This window comes from Ambystoma mexicanum, chromosome 1q (assembly GCF_040938575.1).
Source record: "Ambystoma mexicanum isolate Mex_15411 chromosome 1q, UKY_AmexF1_1, whole genome shotgun sequence".
NCBI classification, from domain to species: domain Eukaryota; kingdom Metazoa; phylum Chordata; class Amphibia; order Caudata; family Ambystomatidae; genus Ambystoma; species Ambystoma mexicanum.
The window spans coordinates 875320342-875346616 of NC_090922.1; the positions used below are offsets into that span (position 1 = coordinate 875320342).

At 43.9% G+C, this 26275-nt stretch overlaps 1 protein-coding gene across 1 annotated transcript in view; it reads right to left on the reverse strand.

Annotated features, from left to right (window-relative positions):
- Positions 1-430: 430 nt before the first annotated feature.
- The window catches only part of LOC138538398 (calcium-activated chloride channel regulator 1-like), a 199946-nt gene continuing 174101 nt past the window's right edge, over positions 431-26275 (reverse strand). Inside the window, exons 13-14 of the mRNA XM_069641527.1 lie at positions 18473-18709; positions 431-1765 (exon numbers count right to left, since the gene is read on the reverse strand). Of these exons, the coding sequence (XP_069497628.1) occupies positions 1419-1765; positions 18473-18709 (584 nt within the window). The 3' untranslated portion in view covers positions 431-1418. The remainder of the gene's footprint in view (positions 1766-18472; positions 18710-26275) is intronic.

A 26275-nucleotide genomic window follows, 5' to 3' on the forward strand; every position in this document is an offset into this window, starting at 1 on the left:
CTACTTAATTTATTAAGAGATGGTCATGGCTCCCATACTACCCTATCTCAGGAAGCATGCAATCTCAGCATTCCATGTCACTGGACCTCTATAACTGTTCCATAAACTATTAGCTAAACAGACCTTAAAATTATTTATAATTCAAAGACCAATTAGTCTGAAGAGTAATGCCTGGATCAAGATTTAAAGTCACTTGTTTTAGTTATAAAGAGGTATGGCCGGGAGGATAGCTCTGGGGCAACGCGTTTGTCTTGGAAGCAAGACAATGCAGAGCAACACACGTCCAAATCCAGTCCCACGCTTGGGACTGGTCTCTGGTGTTAAGCGCATAATAAAATATTAATTAAGTATGTTTCAAAACTGTGGTTTGGTTGTTTGAAGGGTAGGTGGTTGGAAATAGATAAGTAGAGGAGAAAGAAAACATGCAAAGTTGTTACATGTGTTCAATTTTATGATGACATTGAAACAATAAGGTTACATGCTCATTTTCACATTTTCTGTATTGCAAACACTTTCAAAAACATGAACAGTTATTTCAACATACTGTACATTGTGAAAACCATGAATACACAAGCATTTATTTACAGCAGTTTATCTACAATTTGTACACACCATGTTCACATTATTCCCCATTTTGGGAATTCAAGTAAAATTATCATTTGTCTTGTATAGTCAAATGGGTAGAGTATTGTTGTTGTATAACACATTTGAAATCACCAATAGGTCCTGCATTATCCAATGAACAAACATCTATTATTTTCACTTTTTTACAACACTTCTTTCTAAAGATAAATCGCATTAGCACACATACATACGATTTGCATAGTTTGTATTCCTGAGGTCAAATAGACATTTTGCAATCTTAAGAAATCATTTTACTAAGCAGTATTTATTAACAAACTAAAATAACATTGACTAAAATGCTTATTTTGAAAAAGTATGTACATACATGATCATTAAACAGCATACAATTGTTTAAGTGATCACAATAGATGATATTTATAAACGAAAAGTTGCATGTTCAGCACACTATGGACTGCTTTGGACAAGTCGAAGTGCAATTTTACTTAGTATTAACATGTTTCCAAAACATTCTTTCAATTGATTTTTGAACCAGGTCAATGGTTGCCTTAGTTATAATAGAGAACACTACTAGCACTAGGATAAGCATTGCCCTAAAGCTGCACTGTAAAACTACTACCATGCAAAAGTGTGATGATGCAAAGTTTATGTAAAGGGACCCAAGCGCTCCAGTGTTCACCAATAAAATGACATATTTTGCAAGTAGTAAATAATTTCATGTACATGAATAGAGGGCCGAGGTTAGCATCAATTGCTCAGCAATCAGAAACTAGGAAAAATATTGTTCTATGTTCATCCTTTTTGGTGGTTCTTCCACTTGAAATAAAAGACTGACACTATGGCACAACAAAAAAAAGTGCTACTGCGGAGCCAAGGAAAATCCAAAATACACAGGAAAATCTATTCTTTGCATCATTCCTGCCTAAATCGGTTCTCGGAACAACAATTACTACCTGTGCGACATTGGACAATTGTGAAACGAGTGAGGAATTGTCTGTTGCTCGCATTGCAAAGTAGAGAATGGTGTTGTTGGCTTTGTCTTCAAGCTCCGGCACATATACAAATGTTTCCCTGGAGCCAGCAGGCTTGGGTATCATGAAAGAGATATTAAGAGATGTGGCATTATCGAAATTATCTCTGAGCTCTGCTGGGCTGTCGCTCATTTTGATGCTATAGCTGGAGGCTGCAGAAACAGATAAATAATGAAAATGAGAATTTACATTTTAGAAACATAACATAACATATCTTGCTCAAATAGAGTAGTGACCCTGATCAACATGTTTAATCATTCATGTTTTAATGAGCCCTACAAATGACATAACAGTACCAGTGTTTGTGACGAATTCACCTCTGTTCTGCAGTATGATGAGTTTAGGCTGAAGCACCCATTCAGCCATCACACTTATACAAACCAAGCGGCACCACAATCAAAGCTAAAACAGGCACGGTCAAGAGATATTGCTCCTACAACTTTTATGGTAATGTGGGCGGAGGGAAGCCTATGCTCTCAAGAAGCGTGTGCATATGGTTCAGTAGTTACCCAAACAGCGAAGGATAACATCACAAAATAAAGTAATGTCCAATCAAGGTTCTAAAAAAATATATACTTTAATTAAACTTACCATGCACAGTATTTTCCAACTAGAAAACAGTAAAAATCCACCCCTGTATAAAGAGCGCATAATATGCAGAGATACAACAGATTCAGCACTCTGGGTAATTTGACAGGGGGAGAAAAGGCAATGAAAAACCACCATTTTATTTTTGCTACATTTTTACAATGTTCAAAGGATATTTTCCTGAGGTTGCAAGAGGGATTAAAATGACCTATCTGGTCTCGAGGGCCCAAAAATGGAGCAGATGGGCATATATTACTTAATAATACCTTTGCCAAAGTGTTGGTGGTTCGACAGCATCGAACCGGGCTTCCCAGCGTTGATCGTGGTTTCTTTCAGTTTTAAGATGTGGCAAGCATGGTGGTACAGTGGCACGCTAGCGTCAAGCCGTGTTCGAACGGCGGTGGCTGAGATCTCGAATAGTCTACTCATGCTGCATGGATAGGGCGGTCACCAGATTCAGTCAGTAGTCAACGACAGTGAGCTGATTCCAGGGCGCGCAGGTGAGTCAGTTCTATGCAGAGGATTGGATGCCATAGTTAAGAAAACACCATGGTCAGGTCGATCGACTTGCGGGAGCGGTGATGATGAGACTGGTACTTCGGACGGGGCCTCAAGCAATGCAAGACACCAGAGGTTTGTTGGTTTGAGCTGAGGTAATGATGTGCTTTAGTTGGTGTGGTGAGATAGCAAACATGTTGAACAGGAAAGTGGTCGTTCAAAGGAAAATGAACACCTAAGTAGCAAATGGTCCCGATAGATCACTTGATGTTGAACACAGTCCAGTCGTGGCTCACAGTGGATCAACATTGAAAACAGGAATCTCAGCTGTTCTGGCTTTGGGGTGCTGGGAGTCTGACTCCAGGGTCTCAAATGCCAAGGTTTGCCCCTTCTCAGGCTCCCCAACATGGAGGAGGCTGGCACATACCTTCAGGGATCCTGTAACATGTGGATGTCCTGGGTAATAGAGTGGCTGGCAGAGATGCAGTTTTGGTCCAGCAGCACAGATCACACCCAATGGTCGCTGGGGATGGTTAGGGGATAGAGCTCACCTCTGCCTTGGTACATCTGCCTTCACCTCACACTGGAGGACTCTAGAAAGGACCGCTCTCCAAGCAGGGTCTACTGAGATCGTCTTTCAGGATTGGAGTCCAAGGAATGATTCAAAGAAGTGGTGCAAGAACCCTTCTTTGAAAGGTAAAAGTCCACAGGTGATTGGACTAAAGCTAGCCTGCTTACAAGGTCAAATCCCTGCTCTTGAAATGAGTGGACTCATGGGTCACACCCAAAGTGCTTTTTGCTACAGGAAGCGTAGGGGACAGGAAAGAGAAGGAGGAAAAGAGAGACAAGATTGCAGAAGTTTGACAAATGTGTACAGATCTCCCTCCCACAACAACCCCACCTCTTTCCCTTCTCAATAAAATTAAAGACCTTTAGAAAAAAAGAACCCTGGTGTGAGTCCTGGCCCCTGGTGAATGGGTGTGCCCTTTGATTCCTGCTGTTCCCAGGCCAACATCCTGCGGAGTGGCAGCCTCTGGGGAAAGGGCCATAGCTGCCCTTCCAAATGAACTAAGAGGCAACCCCCAAGACTATAGTCTTGCCGGTGGGGAGCAGGAGGCTTGCCTGGAGCGAATACACAACCCTTACATAGCTGAACTGGGCCCACAGGTCTGGCGCATGTGAGATATCAATTTTATGTGGCTGTCACTGTAACTGTTAAGAGGGCATCTGTGACCTCTGAACCTGCTGTGTGCCACTGGTAGAGCAGGTTCTGCAAATCAGGATACTGATGTAGCAGAGCACAAGCACACTGTATGCATTTGGAGAATGGAGCTTATGAAAGGAGAATCTGATCAGAAGACTTCCCTTCAGAGATGGAATTACCTGCATCATTTTATTTACTGAACATTTAAAAAGCTAGGGCTCCTACACCCATGCTAGATGGCAATTCCTCACTGTGTTACACTATTTTAGCACATATGTTAGCCTATTATCACACATACAATTAAACACACATTTTGGGAGAAGTAATTGTGCTTGGTACAATATACTACATACTCAGTAACTATTTGACCCCCAGCAAGTACTGAGCCCCTCAAATCTAAAACTTCCTTTTTGATATCAATCTCTGAATTAGAAATATCCACACCTGCTGATGATCAGGATAAAATCAGATGTATGTTATATTCAGATAATGGTCCCAATGCTCCTATTTATTGCACCACAAGTTCTTGTGCACCACTATTAACTGATACATGAACTATCGAGTTAAAGGCATTAGGAGCCAGCATTACAATCTCATCTTTGGATCCATCAGGTTATTTAATTTAACTGAAGCATTCGTTCAATAATGATGATGCGTTTTTAATTGCTTTTTCACCTCTATATGCATATCTCACATATCCACATGTTTAAGCCAATGTTTAAATCAAACAACGTTCCTTTTGCCAAGCAATATTACACACACGTTTGAAAAACGATATCATATATGTAAAAAAAGCCACAACTGTAATTTCAAAATACAATAGACATTGTACCTATTGTTTGTGCATACATTCAGCAACAGGAAAACTGGAAAGGTATGGATAGCAGATGAAATATATGTTCTACACTGTTCCAAAATGCCGGAACAAAAATAGTGATATGAGCTCTCTTAGCTTCTGCAATTCCCTCTTGGGTTCCGTCCGCAATACAGTAAACCAGAACATTATTGGAAAGACTAATAAAAGGGCATTTTCTATTTAAGCAATAGGCCCTGAGCAGGTAATGCCCCGGGACCCATAGTTACCGGCCAGAGCGAAGCCCTATTGCTATTAGTACCTGGCCCATAAGACCAGGGTACTAAAAGCATTTTTTTCTGTTCTGAAAGCACTCTCTTTTTAATAAAATGCTCACCGGGGAAGGGAAAACGAAGTCCGTTTTCCATTTCCATGGCGGCCATTGAAAAAAGTAAACAAAAAAATGGGTGCAATGGAAAGGAGAGAAGGGACTACTTGTAGTCCCTTCTCTCCTTTCGATGATGGCCTGTCGCAGATCGGGAGCGGACGCGCTGGGGAAAGAAGTGTTCCCAGCACGTCCATTCCCATAATAGACTTCAACGAAGGTAAGTAAGGATGGGGCGTGGGGAGGGAATTCTGTGGATGGGGTGGATGAGGGAGGGGAAGCGGGACACCACTTACCTCATTCCTCTCCAGGGGGAAGATGGCATCCTTCAGCCGTGTGGCTGCTCGGAGCAAGGGGATTACCACTGGTAATGTCCGTGTTCTGAGTCTCCTCATTGGCTAAGAAGCACAACTAGTTCAGTTGCGGTGTGGAGGATTACTGTTATGACTAATTTGATGTGGGGTCAGAGTGGAGGTGTAAAAGGATTTCACAGAGCATTTTAGGTTGGTACTTTTACACTGGTTGAGATGGTGTAAGGGGACCATGATTGTATCAGCTAAGAGGGCTAGGTTAAATGGAGAGGGACATCAATTCTTCCTGCAACTAAGCGCAACCCTTAGAAAGGTCTACACAAAAGGTAGCTGTTCCCTTCAATAAAAATGTGTTTACTAGCAGTGCAAGATTATTGCTTGATTCTTCAATTCCCTATTAAACTGCAGATGTATCATAGTGCCAGATTCTGAACATGGTGTTCAATGTTTTAAACCAAGGCTAGCTTGTGCACCTTAAATATAACAGTGGCGAGTGGAGATCCATGGTGCAAGCCGCATGTCATCTTTTACAGATGTGCTGCTGTACGGAATCTGACATGTTTGCTTTGCCCATGAAATGTCCGATCCATTTCAATGGCATTCAATATGTTCCCATCCCCTCATGCAGTCGTGAGGGCTTTATCTGGTGACCACTTTATCACACATTGCCCATTACTCCAACAAGAAAATTACTTCTGGTTGGTTTTATTTTGGGCACTGAGTTGATCTTCTCAGATGGTTGCTCAAGTCGATTGCAGGAAGGCAAAAGCAGGTATCTAATGACATCTTTAATGTGTTTCCAATTGAATACTTTTTGTCATCCTTGCCACCCCAGACAATCTTTGCTTCAGGAAGAATGCTTTTCGTATGGCAGCACCCACTACCTTACATACTGTGCTTCTAGGGACCCTCAGGCTTCCCATTTGGATATTGTTTTGAGTACTCGGATTAGCCCATAGGCCTACCAGTACTGGAGTGGCAATCTTCTTGTGTCCTATACATGTTTATCTTTGCAGCACTTTCCAGGCAACCCCTAAACCATTTTTTGTTTCAGGAAGAATGCTGGAATAGCACCAGCAATTCAATATCTAAGGCCTGATTGGGCCTGAACGCATTTTGTGCAGACCAAGGGGCTGGAAAGTATATTATACTGGAAAGAATAGCACTAGAGGGCGTTGTGACAGCAGGATGCCCTAACCAGGAAAGTTCTCTTACTCTGATGTTTGCTGAAAACATGTGCCTTGGGTCTAGCAACAGGAGTAGAGGACGACTGATTCAAAGCCTTCACAAACTAGAGGACTCCCAGGTATTTAACACGGGCTAGACAGAGCAACACAAAGGAACCTGAGCTGTTGACCAAAAAGCATAGACTGAAAAGAAAATGCAGCACCAGCGCAGGAGCATAGAAGACCTAGTGGAGAATAGAAACCACTATACAATCATCTAGTTAGAGGTGCACAACTTGGCACCTGAGAAAAGGAGCTACAGAAACCATCACTTTGGTGAACTTTTACCTGAGCAAAGTCTAAAACAAATGGGAGGACTGTATACTGGTACATCCGCACCTACATACTGCACGGTTCCAAGATGGGAGCCAATAGTACACAGCTATGTAGTAAACCTCCAGCAGTCACCAGAAAAGGGAAAGCTCAGATTTTCCAGAAATAAATACATGTCTGCACAAAGACTGTTCAAGCGTAACAGGAATGTATACATGGGTGTTAGGGAGAATTCTCATACATGTGCTAATTGCCTTCACCTTAGAGACCCCCAGCAACTTTGCTGGATTTTGAGGACTTGATTTTTTTTACCTGGAAAGAGTGTGAACGTTTTTTCCCACTCTTGTGTATTTTGATGTGTGTTTTACTCTTGTGTTCTTTGATTATGGAGTTTTAGATAACTCCATAGGCATCATGTTTTCATGTGTGTTACACAGCAACCTCAGTGCAGTGACACAGGGATATCTTTTTAGACTTCCAAAAGGTTTAAATACCTTCTCTGGAATAAACTACTGTTTCCCAGAAAACATAAAATTATAATTGACTTTACTAGTCATATTAAATTCCTAGACCCAGCACACACTATCTTCCTGTAGTGTGCTGTAGGGGTTACCTAGGCATCCCCTGTGTCTGGAAACTCATGTAACAGTCACATGCTATCAAAATGGCTGGTGGCAGTGGTTTTACAACAATCTACCATGATTTTTCCCGACCGCGAACACCGGTAGCTAAATATCACTGGAGCCATGTTTTTCAAGATGGTGCCTTAAGCCCCTTTGTTTAAACAGGTCCCGGTCTTCTTTTTTCGCCATTTCTTTTTAGAAAGGTCCTTCTAGAGTTTGTCTCTGCACGCCAAATCAGGTTTGGTCCCTTTGTTCGTACGCCTTTGACAAGCTTCAGGACTGAAGACAGCCTCTGGCGCCCGAGTGTCTGGGGTGGGCAGGGAGTGAGGGAGGTGCCCGAAACTCCCTGTGCTTAGTCTCCTCGGAGACCCAAGTACACTCTTGCATGATTGGCTGGCTGACTGTCCGGCAAGGACAGCCACCCTGCTGGGTGACTGACAGCTGGGCTGAATGAAAGGGAGAAAACTGTTTAAAAGGCAAGTCTCTTGGACTGGAAAGCAGAGTCGATCACTGGAATGAAAGAACGAAGATGAGCTGGAAGAGGAAGGCTGCTGCAACTCCTTGACCGCTGGTTTGTCTGGGGAAAGCCCTGCTGCAGGTCCGAATTGCCAAGTACATCTCGACAGAGAAGCCCCTTCAAGGACGACTTCTTCCTTTGAGTTGGTGGGACCAATCAACTCGTAAGCCACCTGGATACCATTTTCAGAGCTGGTTAGGATTAACCAGAAGGATGGACACCAGCTTGGGTGCTTGACGACAGCGACTCAAACCGAAGATCTTTCATTTTGCCAGCATGTTTGACCAGTCCTTGTGCAGTGCAGGAGTCCCCCGATGTCCTCCCTCTTGTCCCCATGACTGAGGCTCAGGAAGAGCGAGACCTGCAGGAACTGCCAGGAACCAAACGTCTGCAGCTGCATCTTTTCTTCATATTAAGGTACTGTGCCAACTCAACTGAGAGAACTTACCTCTCATGGTGAAAGTTCGTGGAACTTTCCCAACCCGCAGACCTAATCAGTTTGTGACCCAATTATGATTCTTTTTCGTACAAACTACTTCTGAGAACTTTGGCAAAGACTTCACTGTTTACTTCAAGAACTGCTCTTTCCTATCCAAGACACTAGTCCATTGACTTTGGCCTGGACCTATTGAACTGAATCGAGTCCTCTAGTGAACGGAAACTATTTGCACTGCCTAAGAACGTATTTGTGATCTATTTTATTAACTTGTGCCTTTTTCCTCCTATTTAAAGTAACTGAAAAGCCAATTTGCTCCTATTTCAGGGGAGCCTAATTTACTCAGAAACGTATTGGTTTGTTATTGAAGTATATTTGTGTATGATATTAAGTTGCCTCCTTCTAGTGAATGTTTTCTAAATGACTGTGTAATAAATTAATGTGTTTTACCAAGAAACCTTGAGTGTACATGTCTACTTGAACCACTGTGATTATTAGACCTCTGTGTAACATCCTTTTACCGCTCACATTCCCTCTTGAGATAAGCCTGGCTGCTCAGCTTGCTACCAAAAACTATGTAGTACAGACTTATACCAAAGGTTGGTTTTGCTTACAACTGTAGTCCTAATTGTATGTGGTGGCCCCAGAGGGTACTGCATGAAATTCTGCCTAACAAAGGGTGACTGGAGATCCCACCACTCGCTGTATGAATGCATACAGCTCATTAACTGTGGAACAGCTCTAAGAAGGTTGTGGTGATAGAACTTTGAGAACCCCTTACGAAACATATGGCCAACCTGTTTGAAAGGGCACATTGGAAGAACCAGAAGCCATAGAAAAAAAGCTGGATTGAAATAGGAATTTGATGAGCAGGAAATAACAGCAGTTCCTGGTTATCGAGCCTCAGATTGAGCTGGAGGAACCCCCCGGAGGAGAAAGTCACTAATACCTGGTATGCCACAAACCTCAAGAGATGAAAGCATAACTTTATGACCATTATATATAACCAACTATGCTGCAAATGTGTTCTGAATGTATTCCATTAGGCACATTTCAAAACACACAGCAATTGTCATATAGGATGTGTGCGTGTATGAAACCAGGTGACTTGGGAGTCAAAAAGCGCTCCTAGCAGTTTTTGGTGACAAGCCAACCAGGTTCCCTTGGGCTATATGCCAGAGCTAAATAGCTCCCAGCAATGTTGAACCCTAAAAAGGTATCAAATTAGCCTTGCTTCCTAACAACTAAATCAAGGTGCAAGCAGATTTTTATCTCAATACCAGAAAGGGAGGCTCAGAGATTGCAAGTACAGGGAGGCCTGCTCATATGCATCACCTGTGGGGGTTACTTACTGGAATCGGTGCACTGCAGGAGCTGCATTAGACCAGGAGGAAAGGACTGTAGAGCATAAATGGAGCCCAAAAATTAAAAGTGCACGCTCTATAAGCCCTTTAAGCACAGTTAGTGCAGTGCATGCAATCCCTTTAGGGGAACGAAAAGGTTGCTGGAAGGAAGGCTCCGCGGACAGGGCATTCAACGGAAGAGCAAAAAGGTTGGGGGAGATTCTGCTATGCTGCAGGGGAAAGTATCTCAGGCACTCTAAAGGAGTCTAGGGGCACAGGGTTCACTTAATCTAACAGACTGTCTTAAATTAATTAAAAGTGTCTGGCAGGGTCAAAGTGGCAATTTACCGAAACGCATTTGGGAGAATGTAGGCATTCTGATGAAAAAACGACTGCTCTAAGCACAGTAATGAGCATCACTCTGCCCACATTGACTTATGATTGTATGCTTTAGCATCGGAGACAAGGGTGTGATGCCCATAGATAAGGAAGCAACCAAAACACGGTTACTTCATCAGGTATTGCAAACCCATCCTAGTCAGATTTATTTCAGTTTCCACTTCATCGTTAATATGTTCTAGCTTGCTGCTATATTCTCTTGAAGAAAACTTGAAATTCCCAGGGGTGGGAGGCCTGTGTGTGGAGGTATGCGAGTGTGTATTTGTGAAGTGTTACGATGTGTGTGCATTTTCAGATAACAACGAAGTATTAGAGCCTGTCTGTGCGGTGCAAAAAGGTGTTTCCACAGTTGGGGCTGTGTACAGTTTTGAAGGCTGTCTGTAGTGGAGGGTTCACGTATGCAGTGACAGATGTTATGCTGCATGAGCAGTACTTGCGAAATTGTGTGCAATGCTGATGAAGCTTTCGTGGAGGGCTAAATTATGTGTTTTGTGTGGGGCAGAGTTTGCTGTGCCAAGACCTATGTTGTACACATGCCTCCGAAGGCTTCGCCATGTCACCATCTCCATGTAGCCCCTTTCCAAGTGATCTCTGTGTCCTGCTGCACAAAAGGACCACAGAGGGATGAAAAGGCCTTAAAGAAGGATGAGGTGGTGAAGGACGGTCTGTCTGACAGACCTTGGAGATCCCCTCGCACGGGTATCTCTCTATCAGTCTTCAAACTCCCATTCAAATCAGCAGTGAGGGTGGAGCCGGGACACCCCCACATAGTGTGTGAAGATGCCACCGACGTTTGTACGCTGTTTATGTTGCTGCACAGGTGGCTGGAAGGGAGTGCAGTGCAGGTCTCCATCAGGAATGCTTTTTCTCAAACCTTGCGTCAGCTGGTTAGGCATGCTTAGCCTAAGTGGAGACCAGGGAGTCCATCACTCCAGACCAAAACACTTTCATTGGGGAGAGTGGCAGAACAATGTAACTGTACTGTAGAAGGGGAATGGGCTGGCTGCACAGTACAGTTAATCCGATTCGCAAGGACAATAAATGACTTCACCTACCCCACATGTAGTATATTGTAAAAATAAATGTATTAGTATTGCTGCATGAATAAAAACAATGTTAAATAAGTATGTGGGAACATACACCACAATGCATATAGAAAAACGGCCATTGGAGGGAACAATGCGTTGAACCCGCAAAACCGCAGGACATGAAATGTAGCAATCTAACCCACCAGATGCAACAAAATCCTAGAAAGGGGGAAGAAAGTGATTATTGCAATTAGAAAGCAGGCCCACAGGCCATTGGACATCAGAATTACTTTACTGGGCCTGATGCGTTCCGAGCTCAATGATAGAATTAGGAATAGACACATTATCGACACATGGATACTGCAACACCAGAAATTCTAAATGAACAAAACAAGATCATAAATCACTAGTACTTTTTAAAATGCAACTCGTTGCTCTAGAAACTCTAGGGCCATTGGCGGGACCCAGACAAATGCCATATTTCAGCTATGTTACCTCAGATGCCACCTAGGAAGAGTATGTAGAGTTCCCACACGTTCTACCATCGGATGCAATGGGGGCTAAATGCCATAGTTATTTGCTGCAGTTATGGGGAAACATCAAGTAAGTCCTCGTCTTCCCCACAAGAGAAACAGAAAGAGCAAACAGCCAAAGGAGACACCCAAAGGGACCCCTAAGAAGAGGTCCAGTTTAGGGGTTAAGACCTAGCAGAATAGGAAGCACTAGTTGCAGAGAAGACAAGACAAGCGGCCAATTCCAGTCGCTGCAATTTGCGGTGGTGGTTTGGAGGGACCTCAAAACACTACCCCAAACCCAGGTGACGCATAATGAACAAGCTGAAGACTATCTCACCCCGGGACAAGTACTCTCAGTGCAGTAGAGCAAAAGTTACATCAGTGACGAGGATGGCACCAAGATGGAAGATCTAGACCCAAATTCCAATGCAGGTCAGGGGCCAGGAGAGGGCAGCCAGTCATCAAGGGAATGGTCCCGCGATGGGGGAAACAGCAGGAAACGGCCCAGTACAGCCTAAATGGGAGCTAAAGTTAAGTAGCAGCAAGCCACCAATGCTCAAGCCAGGAAAACATTCTACCTCACGGCGACAGACTGCACAGCAAAGGCCATGAATGGTTTCAAAGATAGAACAAACAGTCCACCCAGCAAGGGGAGCAGATGAGAAAGAGCCCAGAAAGGATTCCAGCTGCCCAGAAGTAAACATGGATCATGGATAAAGGAGTCAGTGACCAGCCAGTATGGCTAAACAAGGTCCACTACAGCATGAAACACTCTTCAACAAATGTCTTCCTGAAAATCATGTGGGAATCTAAACAGGGTATCACACTGGTAACATTCCTCCAGGGGCTTGCTTGTTTGTTTTATTTGTAACGTGCACCTGACCCAAGGGTAACTAGGCGCTTGTGTGAAAGGTAATGGTTACATGGCACAGTATATATATTTTATACATAGTTACACAAAGGAAATGCGATTTGTGCAGTCAGGATAAAATTGCGTGGCATAGTATATACATTTTGTACAGGAGTGATGCAGTTTCTATAATCTGGATATAATTACATGCATAAGTATTTAGATTGGTCAGTATACATGGAAGATATGTCATAACATTAGGTCATAGCAGTGGTAAGAGTGGAGAGTAGTGTTTAAGTTTTGTTGAGTACCCACGTGATAACATGATTTCTGAATTTGTCAAATGCTTGACTAATTTGAATGTTATGTGGGGGAGTGTTCCATAGCTGAGCGTCTAGTACCGGGAAGCTGGCACCAACAGCTAATTTTAAGTTAAATCTAGGCACCACCAGACATGGTGTGTTGGAAGATCTAGTGAATCTATTGGGCACTTTCCAGGTGAATTTGTCTGAGATAAGGAGGGGCTTGACCATTAAGCACCTTGTGAGTGAGGCAGATAGTTTTTAGGTTGATTTTTTTCTTGTATAGAGAGCCACTTGTGTTGTTTTCTAGTTACTCAAATGTGCTCTCTCCTGGGGATGTTTAATGCCGCTCTGAGTGCATTATTTTGCATAATCTGCAGTTTCTTTGTAATGGATTTATTGGCGCCTATGTAAAGGCTGTTGCAATAATCCAATTTGGATTGTATGAGTGCTCTAGCCAGTGTGAGACAACTAGTGGATGATAATAAGGGTCCACAGGCCCTGATCAACTTGCCGGTATAGGCAGTGGCTGAGGAGGTCATGTTTACCTGTTTGATTAGGTTAGACTGGGCATCAAGGTAAAAACCTTATGTTTTTACATTTTTGGCTACGGGTATATTATTCCCATCAATGATGATACTTGTGTAGTTAGGACTCAGTTTAAGAAGGATATTAGGTGAGCCGACTAGATGTACAGTCTTATCAGAGACCGTGTATGGCCATCCATGCCTGAATGATGGTGTAGACCTTGTTAATCTGAGCGACATCTTTATCATAGGTTCCTGATAGAGGTAGAAGTATCTGGGTGTCACCCGCATAATTTGAGTAGGTGAAAACCAGACGGTCCAGTTTGTCGAATAGTGGCTTTGTAAAAATGTTGTACACAGTGTGTGAGACGCAGGATCCTTGTGGGACTCCACAGGTGATGGGGATGGGATCAGCAGCCGCCGAAGGTGAGAACACTCGCCTGGCTCTATTTGCAAAGAAAGTTTGGATCCAAGTGACTGCCGAGCTAGAGAAGTGAGCTGCTGATGATAGGTGATCACAAAGTATTTTATGGTCTACCAGATCAAAAGCAGCCGAGAGGTCTAGGAGGAATAAGATGGCCACTTTGCCTTTGTCTTTCAATTCGTCAATCTGGTGTTTGAGATCAACAAGGGCAGTTTCTGTTCCGTGCTGAGGTCTGAAGCCAGATTGGCGGGCTCCAAGTAATTTGTTGGATTCTAGATAGTCTTGAATTTGCAGGTAAGCAATTCTATCCAAGATCTTCAATAGGAAGGGGACTATCGTGATCGGTCTATAATTGGTGGGTATAGCCGGGTCTAGAGTCTGTTTCTTAAGTAGTGGGAGAACCCAGGACTGTTTCAGATTGCTTGGCACGGAATTGCTGGAGAAGGAGGAGTTTATGAGTTTTGTGATAAATGGGGCTAGATCTCTAGCTGAGTCTTTTATAATTTGAGCAGGGCAGCTATCACCTTTGCAATTAGACTGTTTAAGAGAGGCAATGATTTTTTGAACTTCAGGTATTGAGACCATATTAAATTTGAAGCCTGCATTGATGTGTAAGGTAGATGCTAATGTTGGAGTATTAGTTGTGAGTTATGTCCTTTTGTCAGCTATTTTGGTCTGGAGCCCTTTCATTTAATTGGATAGGGCGTTTTTAATGCTGGTGCACCAGGGTTTATCCTTAGTGCACGTATCTGCTGGGTGGTTGGCATTCTCTAGTTCTCTTAGGATGTTAAATAATTCTTTAGTGCTAGAGCCTGCTTGGCTTATTCTGACATCGAAGCTTTCTTTTTTAGTCAGGATTATCTTATTTTTGTAGGTGGCAGTGATAGTGGCAAGGTTAGTTTTATTTTCGGGGGTGGGGGTAGATTTCCAGAGTCTTTCCAATTTTCTCTTTTCTGCACGTAGTACTTTTAGTTCTAGAGTAAACCACGAGTTAAGATGGGCTTTGGGTTTGCTTTTACGCAATTTTAATGGGGCAATAGCGTCAATGGCTTTGGTCATGGTCTCATTGTAAATGGCGATCAGTGAGTTAGGATCATTAGTATCCGGTAGGGCATTTAGTATAGGGACTACCAGAGGTACTAAGGTCTCCGCTGTAATATTCTGTTTGTTCCTCGTGAGACAAAGAGGTGCAATAGTAGGCTATTTCTTTTCCAAGTTATTAACGTTCATTCCTAGGGTGATGAGGTGGTGGTCTGACCACACTAGTGGTGTGGAGTCTATTAGAGTGATGTTACAATTAAGATCCGTTACCCAGTCAAGTATCCTGCCTTTCTCATGGGTGGGTTTGGTGCTAATTTGGGTAAAGCCTTGTTCTGTTAATGCAGTAGCAAGAGAGATGGCGTGTGGGTCGCTGGTGTCATTGTAACCAAGGTTGAGATCACCTAGAATAATGTTTTGCGCCAGAGGTTTAGTAGTGTCAGCTACTAGGGATGTAATGTCTTCTTCGAATGACCCAGGAGGTCCTGGAGGCCTGTAGATAATGTGGATTGTGATAGTATTGTTGGGCGAAGTCTCTAACTTGACTGAGAGAAGTTCACACGATGCCAGTGAGGAGGGGGTGGTTAGTCTTATATTAAGGGTAGGTCTGAATATGATGGTTATTCCTCCTCCTCGAGCATTGGGCCTGTCCACTCTGAGGATGGAGTAGTTGTCAGGGACAGCTAGGGTAATAGAAGGGCCTGCTGCGTCGTGCAGCCAGGTTTCTTTCACCACAAGGACATCGAGGTTGTTATTCAAAATGATGTCTGAAATCTCTGCTGCGTGAGCAACAAGGGACCTGACATTCAGTAAAGCTGCTTTAATGGGCTGCGTATGTGTACCCTTCAAGGATGGGCTAGGACTAGTGTCAACTGGGTTTTTGGTTCTGAAGGTAAGTGTTTTGTTTTTTTGCCTAGGTTTGTTATTAGTGGATTCAGTGCCGTCTGTGCAGATGGTCTTGTGGCTGTATTTAGCTAGTGAGTGACTGATGGGTGATAGTCTGCTACCTAGTCTATCATTATGCTTGGTTATGTCAGGGAAGGTGGTAGGTGTAGCGGATGGCAGAGAGGTCGTCTTGGCGACAAAGGGTGATAAGGATGTGCCATCCAAAGAAGGAGTATCCTGTTTAATGCTAAATGTGGAGACTGGATATAATGAAGGTGCAATTTTTACGGGTAATGGGGGTACTGAGGGGAGGAATGGGGTGGGGCAAGGGATAGGGAAGTAGTGCTGACATCCCAATCTACCTAATCCTTCATCATGAAGTGCCCTTTAGTGCATGGGGTGAAGTGGGATATTATGCAGAAAGGGAACTTAATTATAGATAGCAATACCTGCATAATGCGGGATAGGCTGTTTCAAAAGAGTAACTAATGCATATGATTCAGACAGTAAATTCAGGGAAGACAAGTGTAGCTGAATAACAGTTACAAATGATTCAATAGCAGTTGCATGCTAGCTTGAATTAATAGTTTAGTCAAGTGGCAGCTTGTTTTCATACATACATAGTTAGGCATCGTAGGAGTTGGTGCACAAACACAGTATAAACTAGTTAGTGGTAGGGGCTGGACATTATGTGGGGGCCTAGTGCGCTGTGCTCTGATAAAGGAGTTGGCTATCAGAGGAGGAGCTGTGCAAGCTATAAATACAAATATAGTCTAAGTAGGTGGTCTAACAACACGACCAAGCAATGATTAAGGTAGTCGGACAATATTCGTTCAATATAGTGCTGAAGCTAGGGCATCAGCCTATGATAGATAACATTGACCAATATGTAGTAGACATTGTTAAGCAAGACTAGGTGAGTAGAAGGAGCATAAGGGTTATGTTATACTGGCATGTGAAGAAGTTATAATCATAAGCATGGTTGAGGCGTATAAGCACCTATAAAATGGATAGAGAGGTGGCAATTATACTCCCACATAGTAGACAACAAATAGACAAGCATAGCTGTGCAGAGTTATGAATTAGCAGTTAGGAAAATACTGTTCAGTGTGTTCAGGATCCAATAATGTCAGTGGCTCACAAGACTTAGCTCTGGCAGTACTAGCAATTAGCTGATTAGGATGCCAGAAGTGCAAGGGATCAGCAGTGTATCACAACTGAAAAAGTCGATATAATATTCACTAATTAGAAACAGTGAGCAGTACTCACAATTAGCTGATTAGGGTACAGCAATGTCGTACCTTTTCGAAAGCAGGACCAAGGGACAGGGCCGCGCCTTCCATGTGCCAACAGGCGCTAACAGGGCCTTAGTATGGCCTTGGTAGCTGGCCGCTGGCGAATCCAACTGCCGGCGGAGGTTTTCAAATTTCTAGTTGCAAGGACACGAGCCTTGTTTCCATGCCGCGATGCGCCCAGCATGCAAAGGTCAGGCAAAGTGAACGGACACGGTCAGGCAGGCTGTGCTAGCTGGATGCAGACTGCAGAGCTGCTATCAGCTGTAGCCCAAAGTGGGGGCTGTGGGGAAAATCTGCGCATTGGATTTTGCCTCCAGTGATCCTTATTGTGCTGCAGGATCGTGGAAAGCGCTGGTTGCTGATGTGGCTCTGATGTTCTTCTCAGAGCACACCACATGCTTGGTGCGACTTCGGGGGGGAGGAAGGGCTCCTGCCCTCTTCCCTCAGTGTAGGAGATGGGATGGTGGTCTCAGGTGCTAACAGGGCCTTTGTATGGCCTTGGTAGCCGACAGCCGGCGAACCCGCCTGCCAGCGGATGTTTTCAAATTTCTAGTTGCGAGGACACAAGCCTCGTTTACAAGCCGCGATACGCCCGGCATGCGAAGGTCAGGCAAAGTGAACGGACACGGTCAGGCAGGCCGTGCTAGCTGGATGCAGACTGCAGAGCTGCCTACTCCAGCCCTGCAAATATAAAGCAAGGCAGCACATAAAGGTTTGGGCAGTCAGCCAATCAGACTGGCCCTAAAAACAGCCAAACAGATTCATGGCCTCATTACAAGGTTGGCGGTAAGGGGTTAACGCCGCCGGTAAAGGTGCCAGTGCCGTTAACCCCTTACCGCCCTATTACGAGGTCCGCTCGTGGGACCCGCTCTGGACGCCTGGTTTTACCAGGCATCCTTTACGGGTCCCGCGAGCGGGCCAGCATGAGTTGTTAGCATGCTCCCCATTCCCATTGAGCCCTATGGGGGCTCAAATGGGAATGGGGATGGTCCGGGTTCCCTGAATGGGGAAATACTGGGCCCTCCAAGGTCGGAATGGCCCGGTATTCCCCCATTCAGTGAACCCGGACCCAGGTTTGGAGGCAGCCATGCCCTTATTGAGGGCATGGCTGCCTCCAAACTCGTAATGAGGCCCTAATGTTGATACTGCATGTTACAATGCCGAGTAATGTAAATGTATTTTTTTGTTGTTGCACAAATAGAGAAAATATTGTAAATGTCGGCCTTCATGTATGGTGGGCTGAAATATATTATGCTTGAGTATTCCTTTTCAGCACCCAGAGCAGACAGGAAGAGAACTACACAACATTATACACTTGCACCTCTGCATGGTTACCCTAGGCAGATAGTTCTTGTTCTCAGTACCACAGAGAGATAGCCAAAGTATGTGGCAAACTCACCTTGACCCTCATCAAAGTCACCCCCAGGAGCTGTCCACGTCAGGTAAATGATAAACTCTTCGGCTCGGGCTTCAAGGTCAACAATTTTACAAGGTGGGAAGACATCTGGCAGGGGTCCTGATGGGACAGAGGACACAAAGAAAGTGCCCCCCGAGGCTATCCTGGTGAATGTTCCCAAGTTGGGCATGGTGGAATTATCAGTATAGGTAGGTCTTGGTGGATTCATCTTTATTGTGCCTGCACAAGGTGAACATCAGAAAAGATCCATCAGCATTGCTATATGTGTGTAGCTCTTGCTACAAGTAAAACCTGCAGATTATATATAGGTGCCCTGTCAATAAACATTAGCTGGGCGGAAGACACTTACAAAGAGGGGACAATACATCACAGCACTTCCCGTTTACTGTTAAAACTATGTTTTACACACAAATGCCAATGTTTTACACGCAAATGCCACACACACAGAATATGTATTTAGCTTTTCTTGTCTGGCATATCATACAATCAAATTTCTATTGTACTGTGCACAGCAGAAATCGAACTTAGTTGACTACAACATACAAATCTACCACTGAAAAAAAAAAAGCGGCTAAGCAACAGTCATTAAAATACAATGAGGTTGTTTCTTCATGCACAGTAGAACATTATTAATTGCATCATGTAGACGTACATTTTCACAGCAGCAATCTATTTACAACATACCATCAAAGGTTCAAAGTCCGGCAGGGCTAACACAACCCTTAAACCTTTAAATTGTGATATTGTGTGTATTATCGAGTTGGGGCTAGTAACACATGTTGATACAGGGATTATAAGCAGTAGATATGCAGGAGTAAGATCAATACATATATGGCAAACATAACTTAACCAGTAATTTGTATAGGCCACCATCAGTGGTTGGCTCATAGGATAACACATTCTTTTCAGAATTGAAAGGGGTATTCTACAGGTGTTTTCCAGTCACACTATCCCTACCATGCAAGTGCAGACACCCATGATCATAGTCTTCAAATATCTTTGTTTTTCCAACATGATATAGGAAGTGTCACATGGGAGTACAGTGTTTTCACTGTGTTTCAGCTTCCAATTGAGGTGGTTGCATATGATGCTAAGCAGATACAAGCCACAGAAAGGCTATTACTGGGTAATTAATGTCCGCCTTCTGAGCCTTGTGAATCTGCTTAGATTCACATGCTATGCATCATTATTATTATGGTATCTATTGAGCACAGACCTAGCTTCGAGAATTAACTGAGCTCTTTACAGAGATATACAACAATACAGATACACAACGGAAAGCTTGTGAGGTAACAACAGTACAGATATACAGCGGAGAGTAGGATACAGAGGGGCTCAGAGGAGATGTACAGCTGTAAAGGGTGGTGGGGAGGAGAAGGACGGATGGCATCTAGTGAGGTAGCGCAGGGGGTGACATGATGGCCTAGGTGTTATGGAGGAGAGACTCCTTGAAGAGGTGGGGCTTGAGGAGCGGGTGTGATGCTAACAGGGAGGGAGTTCCATAGTCTTGGGGCGTAGGCCAAGAAGCCTTGCTTTCTGGTTCTTTCTTTTTTGCAGGGTGGATTTAAAATCATCACTTGTCCTGGCTTCTGGTGGTGCAGTCTCCACTGGAGTTTCTCCACGAGCTAACTGGGTGATTTGAGGCCGACTGCATTATAGATGATTCGGCTAGACTTGAAGGTGATTCGTGCAGTGGGAGCCGGTGAAGGTCGATGAGGGCCGGAGTGATGTGCTTGTATCTGTTCGTATCTTTGTAGACCCTTGATGAGGCTTGCAGCTGTGTGTAGGATACTTCTCTGGAGCACAAGTGAGGACGACAGGGCCTTCAAGGAGAGCATTGTCACCATCCAGGTGGGATAGGAACACTGCTTGAATCGTGGATCTAAAGCTGTCTAGGGGGAGGAAGGGCTTGACTTTCCGCAGAAGGGAGAGCGGATACCAAGCTGAGTTATCTGAGCTATGTGTGTCTTGAAGGAGAGGTGTTTGCTGATCTGGAACGCAAGGTATTTGGTGCATGAGGTGAGCTCGGGTTTGAAGCCCTCAGGGTTCATGGTTGATAGCCAGGTCTATATGCCTGGGTGTTTAGTGTTGTTGGTGAGGAGTAGGAATTCAATCTTGGAGGTGTTGAGCTTCAAGTATGCACTGGACATCCAAGAGTGGATCAGCGAGACGCATGTTTTGAGCCTCTTGATGTCCTTGATGGAATCGATCGTGAGATATAGCTGTGTGTCATTAGCGTATTTGCTGTAGTGGATGTTGTGTGCAGGTAGGAGGGTTCCCAGCAGCTCCATGAATAGATTGACGATCACTGGGGAGAGGATTGGACTCTGCGGGACTCCACAGGTGATGGGTAGCATTGGCGATCTAGAGGAGTCCATCTGAACAAACTGCTAGCGGTTCGCGAGATAAGAGTTAAACGAGCGTAGGACAAGGTTGCTGGACCTGAAGGTGATTCATACATGGACTGTTATGAAATACTTATCTTTTAGGCAACTTTCCTCCATATTCTATGGACCCCCACACTTTTCGCTGATGTTTTTGTCCCTGTCCTGAGAAATTAAGCCTTCAGCTTCACTTCCCTGGCCTTTTTGCTAATTTGTTATGGGGAAGATGACTAGTCCTTCAGACGGTGAGTACTGGGAAATAATGTTTCCCTTTTGTCTTTTACTTGTTAGCTGTTTGGGTTGCACACAGCATCTTTCAATGCAGTGCAATGGAGAAACCTTTGTGTCACTGTAGACTTTTAACAAAGGGCTGTTTGGTTACTTTTTAATGTGCCCAAAGAAAAGCTGGTGACAGCAGATACCTTTTTAAATTTTGTTGCTATATTTTAGTACGCATATTCACATTTACCACGTTTGGCTATTAAAGGTTGCTAGTGTCCCATGCCGTGCCATGCGATTTCTTTCCTGCAACTGTCACTGTCAAGCCCTGCTGGACTATCTGATCTCAGAAGGCCCCAGTTGGTGCTTTGTTCCTTGGACTGCTAGGATTGCTGGGACCAACCAGTCTCAACTCCTTCTTACGATCCTGTAGCATGGACCCTTTGGAAGTGTGCATAGACCACCCATTGGACTGAACAGCTCTTAATTGGGCTACCATGCCAGAAGGGTCGATGATCTGCATTTTTATCTGGAACTTCGATGTTCGCCAGCTAGTCCAGCAAGTCGCCTTCCTGCCAAGTTTCAGCTTCCCAGCATCAAGGGATCTTGTCCTGAATCCTGTCTTTTTTCGCTGCTGGAGAGACACCTGCTGTAGTCTGTGAGCGGTCACTGGAACTGACCATCCCACCATCTGGTAGGGTGTCCTGAAGAGTCTTGTGTTATTCTCAGAAATGTGCTAATTCCCTTCTACCTTAGGGACCCCCAGCTCTTTTGCTGAAATCTGGGACTTTGTACTTTTAATTCTATGTGTTTTCTGTGTTTCTTTTGGTTGTGGAGTCTGACAAACTCCATTGGCATCATTTTTTACATTGTTCCACACAGCACTTTCAGTGCAGTGGCACAGGGAAGTCTTTCAGATTTCCCAAAGGTTTAAATACCTTTCTCTTGGATAACTACTGTATCCAAGAGCAGTAAAGTAAAATTGACTTTACTTCCAATTGTAACTTTCTAGACCCAGCACACACTTACAATAGGGTGCTGGAGGGGCTACTTAGTATCCCCTTTGTCTAGTTTCTCAAGTATCATTTTAATGTTACCCTTTCCTCGATGAATGGCTAGGGGCAATGGTTTACTTTTAACTACTGTGGTGTGTCTTTACTCAGTGCTGCGTTCACAGCTGCAGTAAAGTACCTTGGGTGCCATTTTTGTCAAAATGGCCCTGGTCTTTTTTCACCATTTCTTTGTGGAAAGGTCCTTCTTGACATTTACTCTGTGTGCCAAACCAGGTTTGGTCCCTTTTTAGTTTTTGTCTTTGGTGGAATTCAAGAGTGAGGCACGTCTCTGGCTCCAGCATGTCTGGCAGGGGCAGGAAATGAGGGAGGTGCCCAAAACTCCCTGTGTTTAATCCCCTTCGTTACAGGAATGGACCAACAGGTGATTGGCCGGCTGGCGGTCTGGGAAGGACAGCCACCCTGCTGTTTGACTGGCAGCTAGGCTGGAATGAATGGGAGAAACCTGCATAAAAGGCGAGGCTTTTTGGCTTGGAAGGCAGAGTTGACCACTGGATGAAGGAATCCAAAGAAGAACTTGGAAGAGACGCCTGCTGCAACTCCTGGACCGATGGTTTGCCCAGTGAAGCCCTGCTACTGTGCTGAAGCTCTGAATTCACCTTGACTAGAGAAGCCCTGCAAGGACGACTTCTCCCCTTGAGTTGGTAGGACCAATCAACTCCAAAGTGAACTTGTCTGGACATCCTCTCAGAGCTGGCTGTACTTCCTTGCTGCTGCGGGAAACAAAGTGCCAGGGAGAGTAACACCAGATTGAAGTGAATTACTTTTATGTTGGCCAAGAGCTCCAGAGTGCTGGACCTCAAATGCAAGGAAAGCCCATATAAACAGCCAAGAACTGCAATGGTGCTATTTGCTACAGATGCTAGGAGCTGAAACGGCAAAGTGCCACTGAATTGAAGTTTGTCCTTTGCTGCTGCTGACTGTCCCATTGCAGTGCAGGAGTCCTCCATATGTCCTCCCTCTTGTCCCCAAGACTGAGACCCAGGAACATAGGATCTGCAGAGCTGCCCAAGAACAGAAGCCAGCTGGAACCATTTCTTCTAACCAAAGGTACTGTACAGTCTAAGAGAACTTATCTCTTGTTGTGTAGCCTCACTTGTTCTCAGTTCAGACCTGTCCTGGGTGCTTCTGTAGAGTTGCTAAAAGCTTCTTTACCTCACAAGCCTAAACAGCTTGTGGCCCTACTTTGATTTCATATTTTCTACAAAGACTTCTAAAACATTGTGTAAGACTTTTACCTACCTCTGAGAAGTGCTTCAGTCCGACTAGACTGTTGCCCAAATAACATTGGCCTGGCCTGTCTCCCTGAATGACTCTTCTTCCCTCTCATTTTGTGTTTGGTCTTCCTTCCAGGAAGGGATTAACATACTTTGCATTGGGGGTTTCTAAAAGTACTCACCTGCTTCAGAATCATTTTGTGATCTCTTGTTTTATTCTAATAACCCTTTTCTTTGACACTTATCTCAGTATTGCTCTAAATGTAACAGTGATATATTAAGGTCCACAGTGTCCTAGCTATTTAAGTCACTTGAAGGTGTAGGAAGTGTCTGTGTGCTGTCCCAAATGGGTGTTTGGTGATTTAGAGAAACTAAGAGTGTGTGTTTTGGCGGTATGTGTGAGTTGCTATTATATTGCTCAATTCGGAAGAAGGCGTATTCAAACTGACTGTTAAATTAATAATTGTTTAATCAAGAAACCTTGAGTATTTGAATTCTTGTCACTGTGAATCTCTGTGCAACTCCCCTAATGCTCAAATTGACCCCTTTTGAGATAAGCTTGGCTGCTCAATCACGCTACCAATCTGTGTAGTACAGACGTATACAAAAGGTTGGGTTCCTATTGCCAGGAGGTCAAGGTTGTTGTAGTGCACCCAAAGGGAACTGCTCCAAATCTTGCCTAATATCTTGCATCTGTGCCTGCCACATTTCTTCTTCAGAAAGGATTGCACTCAACTCCAGGACCCGACCAGAATCTTCTGTGCATCCGCAGCTACTGGGCATCTTCTACTGGATACAACGGCAGGAAGACCTACATCCAGCGGCTCCAATCTGGCCTGCCAAGACCTTTCGGAAAATCAGAGTAAGGGTGGTAATTGAACCGAAAATTCCCTATTGAGTCCAATGGACTCAAATAAAATGGGGATTTACACTGCCACTGCACTTGTGATCCAGCGGTAATACCGCCAGACCAAGTGGTGGTAACTGTCATTGCACTGGGCGGTATTCCGTCAGATTTACCATCGGAATACCGCCCAACTCCTGATGAGGCCCTTTGTGAAGTAATGATTTCAGGGGATAAGCACTTGCAAATATCCCTGACCAGCACATTACTAGTGACCCCTGTTTTGGTACCTGGATGTAAAGGCTAGATATTTTGCATTCTGTGTTGTTGCAAAATGATCCACTGATGGATGACCCCAGTTTGTCAAAGTCTGTTTGAGTATGCTTATGCCAAATTCCCATGCAGAGTTCTTGTATTATGCCAGACAATTGTGCACTCCTGGCACATTCTAGGATTATAGGAGTGCCGTATATCTATGCGAGAAGAGAGTGCTTTTGAATGTGTGCTGCCTTATGTGTTTATGTAAAACATGGCTGGGGCATGGTCTATTTTGAGCAGATATGTTTTATTTGGAAGAAGTGCTAGGACTGTGTACAGGCACTTTGTTTGCTAGAATTTCCATCACATGCATGTGTTTGGAAGTTTGCTGTTCTGTCCATTTGCCATGTGCTGTGATGTCATGACAATATGCCCCTAAACAGCTTGAGATGCTTTGGTTGTAAAAGTAATCTGCACTGGCAGATTGAAAAAAAAGTGCACCTTTTTTCCATATTGTTTTCTGTACTCTAATGTAGCTCTTAACACCTTTTTCAACAGCACCTGCTGCCAGACCTTTGTGACAATTGACTTAGTTAGGGTCCATTGCTGTAGTGAGTGCATGTTGTTGCATGCACGAGAAATGATAAATGTGTGACGCCATCATGCCCAGTAGATTCATAACCTTTCACACTGTTATCTGGCATGAGCTGGGATACTAATGATTGTACTCTTTATTGAGAAGATAATATATTACTTTGCTTGTGTTTAGGATGACTCCTAGAAATAGTTTGGCTTAACTTGGAACATGGCTTGTTTGCTGCTCAGGGACTGGGAAAACAAGCTGGTGTAGCAGGTTTAGAGTCTTTTATGTGCACCCTCCCCTATTATGAACCTTCCAGTCATCTATATAAGGATAACCTCAGGACATCCAAGTGGCCATAACCGCTAGCACCTTTCTAAGCACATGAGGTGCAGACGCAATCCCAACAAGAAGCACCTTGAACTGGAAATGACAATTGTCAAATTTAAAGTGCAAATGCCCTGTGGACACTGAAATCTCAACGTTTTCATCTTTCATATCCAACATTGCCTTGTAAGGTCCTTGTTTGGCAATTGAATGACTACTTGGGGGAGTTGTCATTCTGAACGCTTGTGGCTTTACAGATTTGTTTGCTGGCTGGAGGTCCAGTACCGGTCTTTTTGATTTATGATTCATCTAAGGTATGTCTATTGGACCTCTATTATTATGGGATATTGCCAATCAGAGCTAAAAGCTAATACGTGATTCATGAATTACATGGAACTACAGGTAAATAGAATTCCTTTTGTACGATTCACAATGAGGATAATAATAGAGATCCAACAGAAATACATTAGATGCATCTCAATTGCACAATCATTCCAATCTGCTCAAGGTAAGTGCTAAAAACGTTGATATGCGTACAGATTTTGAATAAGTCTTTCCAAGAAATGCCTCAGCCAATACATTCCTCAATTTACTATTTATGAAGGATAATGTCATAATCTAAATTGTGGATTGCGATACTACTGATTGCTAGGGAGTTTTACAAAAGTCCACCTTAGGTAGGACTTTAGAAGACTTAGCGACACAGGGCTCCAACTCTTAGTATAGGCCTGAACCACATACGTTGTGTTGGTTGCAATAGCTGAGCAGCCAGGTTTATCATATGAGGCAGGAAGGGCAGTAGTGAGGTTCAAAGAACTTAGAGTCTACATATAGGCCAAATAAACACTGACACACTAAAAGTTATATAAAAATAATGGTTTATTTT